The following is an 11,428-nucleotide window of genomic DNA, read 5'->3' as shown; positions in this document are numbered from 1 at the left end:
AAATGTTGCATTTACATGTGTTTTGAATAACTTACTAAAATGTTTATTTTATATCCATGACATATTTTATTGTTGTTTTGCATGTTGTATCTTAGTATACTCTTATCTTTGAATCCGAATATTAGTATACCGTATTGGTTTAATGGTGCAATGTTTTGCAACTAACTTTAAGTTCCGTTTTTTTGTTGCTTTGTTTAAAAAAAAAACTATATTCCTATTGTATATGGGATGTAACAATTATAAATATGCTGGCAAGTAATCCAATGTATATCACTAAATCGAACTGTTTCTCTCTCCCCCGTCACCAATCACCAACAAAATCACACAAAAACACACAATGAAACACCTCTAAATGACGTTTGCTGATGTGTTGCACTTCCATCTCTGCAGAAGAAGATTATGATCCTGATCTGTTTGACCGTGCTCGGGCTGATTGTTGCATCTTACGTCAGTAGCTACTTCATGTAAAAGGAACACTAAGATGAAATTGATGTATGGATTCCGCATTACATACAAGGCGTGAAACATTGCGGCTATGCGTTTGAAATCTCTGACAAACAACAACAAATCAGTGTTGTTACACATCCATACACAACCGGTAAAAAAAAGGATTGATTCTGGGAACTGGACATAATCTAGCGTAATTTCCATCGTAATAACACAACGGCAAACGACCAAAAATGCTTCATCCAAAAACAGAGAGAGCGTGAGAGATAGATAAGAAAGTTAAAGCGAGAGAGGAGAGAGAGAGTGTGTGTGGGAGAAAAAAAAAGAAAAATAGAACGCGAAAATGAGTACATTTCTTCGTAGGTTATGTTGATCACTGGAGCAATATCGAGCAGGATATGTTTGCCATATCTACAAAATAAACTCAGCAGTTAATTGTATCGTTCATTGGGAAGCAAACAGAACAAAGAGAACCACACAAACGTATTCGCCAACAGCGGACTCCTACAGGCGATGAACAACTGCATTGCACAACTGCAGTGTGTGTGTGCGCGCTGGTGTGCATGTGTACCGATAAATGGTGCCTAGGCCGCATTTTCAGTCCAAATCCGTACCACCAATATTTCTGTATTTTTAGTTTGGTATTGTGCATTCAACAGCTTCGAACTTTCGACGACGATTTAGGCGAAAGATGGAATGCAAAAAGAAGCAATGTGTGGCCGGCAGTAGTACTAACATCGTTCATGTTCAAATAGTCGTGTACTACGAGAAACTGCTAATAAATTGACTGCCAATGATAATGACAGGACAGTCATAGAAAGAAAGAAAGCGATCTCTATGGAAACCAACTACGCTACGCAGATTTGATCGTGCCAGGTGCATGGAGCTAAAGTAATTTAAAGATTACTAGCGGTAAACTCCTCCTTCCGAATTGTTTGCGACTATTGTCAACCAGTTTCCAATTGTGCATAGTTCAGTAATTGCGGATGTCTCAACTGAGCCGCTTCTTTTTCGCCAATCTCTGCATCCTTTTGTTTACGTATGGAAAACACTTTTGATGCAAGGTATGGCTATCATCATCGCTTTTCAAATGCCATCATTCATATTGCACCGTAAAGAAGAAAAGAACTGGTAGAAAACACAAGTGACGGTTGCCGTGCAGAAGCGCTTCGAAGCCAATGTGAAAGCCAATATGTAAGAACAACAAAAGAGAAAGAATAAACAATCAAATAGCTCCGCAATCAAAACAAATCAAACAGACGAGGAATGAAATGTGAAGAGCATCAGACCGGAGTACATTCAAATGCCACATAGAAATTAAATCAAGATAGAAACGACATAACTCTTCAAGCGCTCCAATTTTATCTTACTACTCACCTCAGCACAACAGTGTCTATCTCTTTTCAAGTATATGTAAATTGTCACAGGTACATAACACATATTACTGTCAATTTATAGTGAACGTTTTCCATCACTCACACATACACTCACACACGATTCTTTCGACATCACATAAGTTTATAGAGTGTTTCCAAGAAATTGTATTAAATTGGTTTTTGTTAGTTTTTTTTAAATTTAATTATTTATTTAGAAATGCAGCACACTAAAGTCGCTGATTCGGTTTTATTTACGTGTGCTCAATTGTCTGTGAGTAGTATGAACTTACGATAGCGGATTTATTTGTGATCCATAGTTTTTTAACAATCAATTGTGAAGACATATAACTTTAGGCTAGTTACTGCTTATGGTTTTAGCCACAAGAGATTTGTTCTGCAGGAGAGGTAAATGAAATTAAACGAAAGCAAAGTCTGTTCTTGTTACGTTACGTATTGCAAACGGTGCATCACGGAGTAGGAATTTCCATCCCCTGATCCCCTGATGGCCTTAGATCGTACAGCATATTAAGCTACAAGCGTGTTTGCACTATGTATGTACTAGCAGTAGTTGTAGTGAGCAAAGCAATTTCGACCACGTGGCACTATTAGCACAACACGAGTGCCCTTTTTGTACAAAGCAAAAGCAAAAAAAATAAGAGAAAGGAAATCGATTACCACCCCATGGATCCCCGTGTTCTCCTGTGTACAGGATTTAGTAAATGCTAATCGCTAATCGAAGCAAGAGGCTGACTGTAGCGTAGAACAATTGCATTCTCCCCACATTGCTAGGTCGAATGTAAATAAACAAATGTTTATGTTTAGCAAAAGTACGCACACCGAGCATAACTTGTGATCAACTAGAAAAGAATGTCAATTATTATTATTTTATTTAGTGCGATGCAGAACTCTATCCTTGGTTTCGAACGCAAACACAACACCCACCCTTTGTTTTGTTTCATTTCCGCTAGAAAGGGGGTTATTGTTTGAGTGTGACATATGTTATTGTTAGTGTATCCGTTCTCTGCGTTATTAAATGCGATTTAGTATAAATCAATCGGATTCCTTGTTTCTATTTATTTTATCTTACATTTTCTTTTCTCGCGCGCTGACCGACATGCTCATTCTCGTAACGCCTGTTCTCCTGTCCGTCCGTGCGTGCGATTCATCAACAAACTACACACCATCTCCATACGAATCGAGCAGAAGAAGATCATTATTCTGGTATGTCTAACCATTCTACTGATCGTGGTTGCATCAACCATCGCAGGCTACTTTGGTTTCTAAGCAATCTTGCCTTGGCAACGGAGTAGTAGTAACATGCAAGCGCAACAATCCAATGCGCCACTGAAGGTTTTTGCGCAATGAAAACGAACGGTATTTCCATACTCGGTTGTGCAAGTACACTGGTAGAGACACCACCGCTTCTTAAAATATGCAGCTCTGCAGATACACAGGCCTCCTGGTACAGTTGGTATCCTGGGACAGCACAGCTTAATTGGGTGCAAACGTACATGGCTGTTAAACGTATTAAGATTGACCTTATAATATGAACCGCTACAATCACTACAATACAAACAGCATAAAAACTATCACATTCCAGACTCTGCATACTCTCGTGGGAACTCGATATTTAAAAAAATGTAAACTCATCCATTGGATTCACATTGACAATGCTAGTATAGGTTCCATCGTTTGTCCCGCGTTTGTAAACTCTTAACAGTTAAAGCAAAAGCATAATCATCATGGTACATAAAGGTGGCGTTTCTCGACTCTTGTCTAAAGAATGAGATAAAATGTTATTTCCTCTGGTAGGTGGTGTTTATGTTGTTTTGCTCATGTGCTCTCGGTCATCCTGGGGATTCACAGTACCAGACTCTCGAAAATTAGCACAAAAGTCAGCAGTACATTTTTAGCAGTATATATGTTTATGAGTTTACGACAAAATCGTGTCAAATAGGCCTAGAGTAGCCAAATCTACAGAAGATGTTTTGCATAGAGATTTCTCTTTAAAAAAAAAGTTTGTCTGGACTTATATTATTTGATGTATCCTTCAATTTACGTTAAAGTGAGTATATTGTTTATGTTACAGTCATACCCACATGCACACATACACACTTACACTGCATTTCAAGTTCAAATAGTACACATATTTTTCAACATATTCCTCATCGTCACACGCAATCGCAATCGCTATGAAGCATACTAATAGTATTCTACTTCTTGCAGGTGTCGCCATACTTGCACATACTGCTGTGCGCAATTATTCTTGATAAATTACAGAACGTTACTTGCGTGTTACACCAGAACCAAGAGAAAACAAAATCGCGATATTACCGTGTTCAACATGCCATACACAACCATCAATCCATCCAGCAGCAGCAGCAGCAGCAGTGGCGGTTCAGAAGCCGAACGTTCACCACACGTTCACATTGACGTTTGCTACTGACGAGTTCAATCGCATTCATCGGACAGGCAGGCAGGCAGGCAGGCCGGACCCATAGCAAGTAACGTCCGATGCTCGTTCGACAACTTAAACAACAGCGTTCAGAACAGCAAGCACAATAATGGTAGACTGATCGCCGCATCCCATCGTGCCGCATGTGTTGTGAGCTCGGTTATTGTCGCTTGATAGTGCTCTGCAATGTACCATTTGGTTGCCTTTTTGTTTGGGGAGTTCTGGTGTAGCTACATCGGCATGGCTTGGTAACAACAAAACAACAATGCAAAGAAAGAGAGAGAGAGAGAGAGAGAGAGAGGAGAGGTCGAGTAAGCGAGTGAATGACAGAAAGTGCTTAACAAATTACAGACACGAGGCAACCGAATAAACCGAACCGATGATTGTTAAGTGCAACATTCTTCGAGTCTTCAAGAATGATGAAACGCATAGGCATAGGCAGCGGGTAGAATACATTTTAAATATGACGACAATGGCAATAAATGTGAACATAGATAAGGATATAAAGAAACGCCTGCCGCAAAACAATAGATCCATTTTGCTCGATTTTCGGTCACCTAAAATTGCATAAAAGCTATTATAATGCGCGATTATAACGATACTACTCCAAATTTGACTTTTCATGTACAGTGTTGTGGCTGGAGCGGCACGTACACCTAATTGGGTTGCATATTATCAAGGCTAGAAATGATGTATCTTTGCATATCCGACTCTCTGCTTCGATGTGGTTCGATAGCACGTTTGTTTTGTGTTTGGTATTCTGAAGATGAGAAGACATGAAAAGAAGAAAAAATCACGTGTGTCAGAAAACAGCAATTGAACGTCATAACGTATATTGTTCAAACAAAATGTGTGATAATAATTAATTCGAAAAATACTCTCAAAACACAAACACCCTCACGTACGTACACGCACTGTACGCACTGCTGCTTGACTCCCGAGCGGCGGGAGTGCAACGGATTGGGCGGAAGTAGGAATGACATCTACTACTACTACTACTTAAGCAACACAAACACAACACGACGACTACCCAAAACGACAACAAATAGCATATTTAAGAGTAGGTGATACACATACACTCAAACACGGGCACGTAAAAGGTGTAAAAAATGGTAAAGCAACTGCACGATATCACGACACAATATACTAATATTCAGCGTGTGCAAGTATGGAATGATGGTGTCTCGCTCAAGACCCGGTTCGATGTTAGTTGATGAGCCTTCCAATAACAACAAAAACAACAACCAAAAGAAATGGAAAAATGGGGCACTCGCGGGGATAAGTGTGTAGGCGTATATGTGGTTTTTAATTACTCACTTTCACTTAAGTCTCCAGAACGAAAAAAAAAAACTGCATTTTGTGTGCAATTTTGCGCTTCCAATTCCAACTGTAACAGCAGCAACACGTACGACACGTGCACCACACGAGAATAGTCAATTTATCATACACTACTACTACTACTACTCCTACTGATCCGGGGAAAGGCGCACCCAAATGCATGTCCAAGACTGGCTGGGTTGCAGCATGTATTTGTTCTTCTTTCGTTTCCATTCGTATAACTTTCCTCCTGGTTATGAGTGCAGCTGACCTTAAAGGGTGTGGCAAATTTACAAAACATTCCACGTTAGCCTGTTTTGGTGCAGAAACTACTACTCCCAAGTGAGCTGGTGACTTGCGAACGATTTTGTGTCGACCTTGAACAGCCGCGTATCATGAGGAACTAGTTTTTCAGACAGAAAAAGACAGAGTTGCATACTGCCGAATAACAGAAAGTATAAAAATCCAAAAACCTACAAGCGCGTATTTACATCCCTCTTTGCGCACCTGTCATACGATAAGGATCTACACATTCAGTTGCTTAACAGGTGGTTTACTTACACTCATTAATCTATCGATGTTATGGACAGACGAAACAGTAGAAGAGCGCGTTCTTTCGATATGGAATGGCAACAAAGGATGGCATGAAAAGTGGTCATGTGTTATAGAAAATGCGTAGATAACGAGCTCATTGTGATGTTCTACGATTTAACTAAATAATTTGAGTGTTTGCGTTGAGCTGCTTGTTTCATGTGAGTTAGCATTGGTTAGGTTTGTTCCATTGACCCCCCCCCCCCCCACCCTCCACCGCCCTCTCCACCAATTGAAGCAACTGCTTTTCTTTTCCACGTTTAACATTGTGCCATGAGGAGGAGGAGGAGGAGGAGGAGGAGGAGGGGGGAGTTGCTTGACGGTGAAAAGAGTGTGCGGATGATGATCGAATAAGGCTAGGAATACTATACTGTTACGTCAATTGTTAATGCATGCGTTGTGGGAGCAAACTGGAAAATTGTGTGTTTGTGATCATTGCAGTAAGGTGCTGTGGTGTGGTGTGTGTGCACTCTTTGTGGCAGATGGATGGTTATTGTTTTTTTTCCACAAGCTCTGCTGCTACTGCAAGTAAAGGTGTGGTGGAACAGTGTGTGGACGATTTAGGAGGACGGTCACGTACGCCATCCTGCTTCTGATTTGCATTATCATTTCCTGTTGAAGTTTTCATTGCTAATGCAGAACGGAGCTGATAGCTCCGTGGAAAGGCCACCGAAACAAGCAACAAGCATGGTGGAGCAAACGAAGGTGTAAAAGAAGTGAAGATGAAAGTGAAACTCAACCCCGCGGTTATCACACCTAAGCGATGGAGGATGGAAATTGCAAAGCATACCAAATTAAGCAAATAATTAGTTAAACAATACTGTATTTGAAGAAGAAGAAGAAAAACAAATGAGCAGCAAACGGTAGAATAGTGCAAATGAAAAGTCCGTTACACAAGCCCAAACAGATGCCGGGGACTGTCGGCAAAGTTCACGTGTGAAATCATTAACAACCAGTGAGAATACAGTAGATTGTGGACACACAGAAAGCGAGAGAGATGGTAAGAAGGGGAGTAGGAGAAAGAGTAGGAGTATGGGAGAAAGAAAGTAAACGAAACTGTAGTGTAATCAAAACACAATTTTAAGGCGACAGAAAATAGTGTAATGTTCGCTAGATTTGGAGTTGCATCTCTTGAATTAAGCCGTACCCGATTGGCAATAGTAGCACGCGTTGCAGAAGCTGAGAAGATGAGAGAGAGAGACCAGTACACGACAACCGGAGATTACTTGCCTGCAATAAAAAAAAAGGAAGGGAAGAGGGATTGAAGTGGCAAAAAGAAGCATGGAAGCAAATGTTGCTGGCTGATAGTTATTATCATAAGAAAAGTATATATATATATATATACATAATTATATACACATAGCATCTAAAAGAAAAATGCGAAAAACACAAAAATATAGCCTATTCACTTAAATAGTTATTTAATGCAAACTATATATATATATATATCTTCAGAACGGAACCGTGTACGCGGACGCAGGACAGCATCGGCGGAGAAAAAGGAGAAGAAGAAGAAAAGGAGGATGTGGAGGAGGAGGAGGAGAAGGGGCAGCAAACAAGAATGGAAGCAATTGCCAGCAATTGTAACAGGCAAAACAAAAGCAACCACCTGACTCTTACACATTTCGTACACAGAATATAAACACTTGAAGCAAGATTATTAGACGGAATAGCGGAAGCGATAATAGAGTTTGCAATGGAACGAGAATGGAGTTTGCAGGATAATCGCGATTAATTCCACAACATGTATGTACAAAACGTACGCGGACAAAGCGCATAGAATCAGCGCGCAAACACTGTAGCAGAGACCACACAAAGCAAAGGAGAGGGCAAACCGGAGACGGCACAGGACGACTAACGGCAAACCGGCAACTAACTGCAACTGACACGGCTGTCCTTTGCGGGCGTATAGTAGTGACAGTGTTAGGCCAGATATCCCAGAACACAGAACAAAAACACACACGAACACCTGGCTAGGAAAAGATTCTGCACCCTGTTGTACAGTATATATTTTTCTCTCTCTCTATTGCTCTTGTATCAATTAACAAACGAGTGGTTAAAATAATGTACGCTGAAGAATAATATAGTGCAAAAACAAAGAAAAAAAACATAAAGCAAACAAACAGACAAAACACACAGTGAAAGAGGAGGAGTGTAGCGTTGGTTGGACATCCTTACCATCAATGAGGGAGAACTGGCGCGTAGAATTCAACTCAAACGAACGCGATAACAAACAGAAATCAGAACAACCAGAACTCGTAGTAGAAACCTCCGATTCCGATGAGCGGACGGGCGCACGAATCGATAGTAAAGGGCACACACTGTCACCACACAGTACACAACAACAACAACAGCAGTGCAACGACAAAGTAATATCTAATATGAATCTCGCTCGCGTTGAAAGGAGACAAACTTTACACATATATTCGCCCGACTTTTCAAAGCTCCGTGATTGAATGGCGCTTTTGTTTGTCTAAAACATACACTACTACTGCCTCTACATATGGGTTGTTGGTTTCGCTCGGTTTGCGACTTTAAGGCTATTCGCTCGCGATACCGCTTAGTTATCACGCGAAGCAGATGTGTGAAGCGTAGCGTTAAGCTGCATTATAGAAACACGCGCCCCACCTGCGGGCCATGCTGCTGCCTATGCGCGCGCCGTGTATGATGCTAATCGTGTGTTTACGCAGCGCTGGCAGTTATTGAACGTATTGAAGGGCATAGCGCAACGCAAGAAGAGAAGTACATGTTTCGAAGTTGGCAAAAAGGCAAAAAATTGTAGCAAAAGTGCGCGATTTTTGCCAGTCTGCGATGCATCGTGATGTGCAAGAGGAGAAATATTTAGTTAAAAACTATCTCTCTTTCTCTCTCCCTCTGTCTCTCTATTTCGCTAAAAACAAGCTGCAACTGTGCAACATGTTGTACACTCAACACTTTCTAACGTAAGCAATTGATTTGATTTGGAAATCTTGATGTTGCAAACTTGAATCGGAACAATCGAAGCAAGCGCAAACAGCACACAGCGAGCGGTGCGGAGAAGCAGCTAGCAGAACAAAAATGCGCTTGATTCTATTATAGTTCTCACCGGTGAAGAACGCCTACCTAAAAGCTAACAACACAATTGATCAATCAATCAGAATCATACACCAAGCAAAAAAAAAGGTATAAATATACACACACAAACCACACCAAAAACAAACAAACACTAACATGAGAGACGAAAGGGGAAATCCACAAAAATGACACTAAAAAATACTAGACACCACCACACACTCACTGATATGTAAAGAGGTATTGCGATAACAGCGTAAAAAGTGAACGAAACATATACAGAACAAACAAACAAACAGACGAACATAAACAAACAAAGAAAAAGGTAATAACAGAAGAAGAAAAAGTCGTGTAAATTGTTGCATTTAATCGTAAGTCCATTTTGAAGTTATTGCGAAGTTCAATGAAAGTAAAACAGAAACAAATAAGAGAAAAGTAACTCCTCTCTTCAGTAACTAGACGTTCAGTGCTATGAAAACTATCAATACGAATCACATCAAACATACAAAAACACAAACACACAGATATACGACAACCACACATCACAAAACGATAGGCAAAACATAACAAACAAAAACACATCGGAACACGCAACACGGTGTTCACAAGCAAGACAAGCAAGAGCACTACCACCACCAGAATAGAGAATACCATTATCCTTCTCCGGCTGTCAGTTCATTATCACTCTCTTCCGGATCACGTCAATCGATCTATAAACGTAGCAGGCCGGAACAGACAAGGCGTGCAATAAGCAAAACAATAGAGTGTTAACGGTATTGTATTTATGTTCGATGGATTCGAAATTCGCAAAGCATACTACGTTATTTAAGCTGTAATATGATATGCGTGTGAAGTGCGTGTAACTTGAGACAACATAATATAATGAATGAGTGTACTGGTTTGGTAGGATTTGTTTGCAGGAGTTGTTTTTCTTTCTGTTTCTGTAACAAGTTAGCAAGTCGTTTTTTCTAGAGAGTATACATATATATATATAGAGCGAGGGAAACCTTTTTTGTGTTCGACAAGATTCGTTTCCTAGATCACGTGTGATCGATGCACAGGACACCCCACCCTCACACTCCAACGCACCCAAACACATACACACACATCATCACACACAGAGGCAAATACATGCAGTTGATCAATGCTGCGTGTGTGCATCGAACCACAGCCGCGTGCGTGAGTGTGAGAGGTGAAGGACGGGACACACGGAGAGATAAAGGATAATTTACAGTGCAGAGAAGACAAAAAAAAATCAACATTACCAATAATACATGAGAAACGAAAACAACAGACACACACACACATACACCACGTGTACACGATACAAAATCAAGTGATGGCTTTCAAAATTATATAAGGAAGATCTTAAAATAAACACAAGTTGATAAAAGCTAACTATTAATCGCCTTTTGCATTTATTCATTCGCTGGTTATTGACGTTGAGAGAAAAACTAAACCGTTGGAAATTGAAAAAAAAAACATAAGAAACGAGCAAGCGAACAAAAAAACTCGATATTCAACAACCGGATCTGTCACCTCTGCCTTTGGGTATGTTGTTACATGGCTTACTGTGTTTGATTCAAATCCATGTTTCATACCGGAGAGAGCGAGAGAGTGAAAGAGTAGGGGAGAGTGAGAGAGAGAGAGGGCATAGCTAATGATTCTGTAAAAGTCCTTCGAATCAGCAGTACAGTAGATCGTGGTTGGATAAGGCAAGTAGGAGACCAGGAGGAACGTCACAATTGTCGGTTGGAAATCATAAATCGTTAACATCTCTTAATTACCACTACCATTACCTGGATACATATCCCTGTTGGGTTGTTTTTTTTAATAGTTTCCATTTTAATGCATCCATTGGGGGTGCATTTGAAGTAGAGAGGAATAAACGATTCCTTTTATTGAAGTCCCACCGTTACGAATACCACAAATTCGAAAGGATTCCAATTTAACTGCAAACACAGCAAACTGCACATTTTGAAGCAACACCAAATATAGCTAGTGATCAATAACAAGCTGCTGTTGGTTGTCCCTCCCTATTGGGTCTGCGTGTCATCATCTCATTCGTTGTTCGCTTCCAAAATCTCATCTTATTTGTCCTCTGCTCTTTATTCCCTCTCAATTTTTCTCTCAATCAATCTTATTTGCTATCCCAACATTCTCGTGCTTGTTACTTCAAACATAGCGTTGA

At 40.3% G+C, this 11,428-nt stretch overlaps 1 protein-coding gene across 14 annotated transcripts in view; it reads left to right on the top strand.

The window, feature by feature from the left end:
- LOC1269535 (syntaxin-1A) overlaps window positions 1–10,635 on the top strand; it is a 31,027-nt gene extending 20,392 nt beyond the window's left edge. For 5 of the 14 annotated variants that reach the window (XR_009767166.1, XR_009767164.1, XR_009767165.1 and 2 more), the window contains 2 exons: window positions 3,027–3,888; window positions 4,050–10,635. Coding sequence is in view for 4 of the 14 variants with exons in the window: in XM_061663353.1 (XP_061519337.1) it covers window positions 391–468 (78 nt within the window). In the remaining 10 variants the exon portion in view is untranslated. Of the gene's footprint in view, window positions 1–390; window positions 2,900–3,026; window positions 3,889–4,049 lie in introns of those variants that run through there. The other 9 variants (XM_061663353.1, XM_061663355.1, XM_061663357.1 and 6 more) reach the window with 4 other exon arrangements.
- The last annotated feature ends 793 nt before the right edge of the window (window positions 10,636–11,428 follow it).

Source organism: Anopheles gambiae, chromosome 2 (genome assembly GCF_943734735.2).
Source record: "Anopheles gambiae chromosome 2, idAnoGambNW_F1_1, whole genome shotgun sequence".
Lineage (NCBI taxonomy): Eukaryota > Metazoa > Arthropoda > Insecta > Diptera > Culicidae > Anopheles > Anopheles gambiae.
This window is presented reverse-complemented; position numbering and strand designations above follow the sequence as displayed.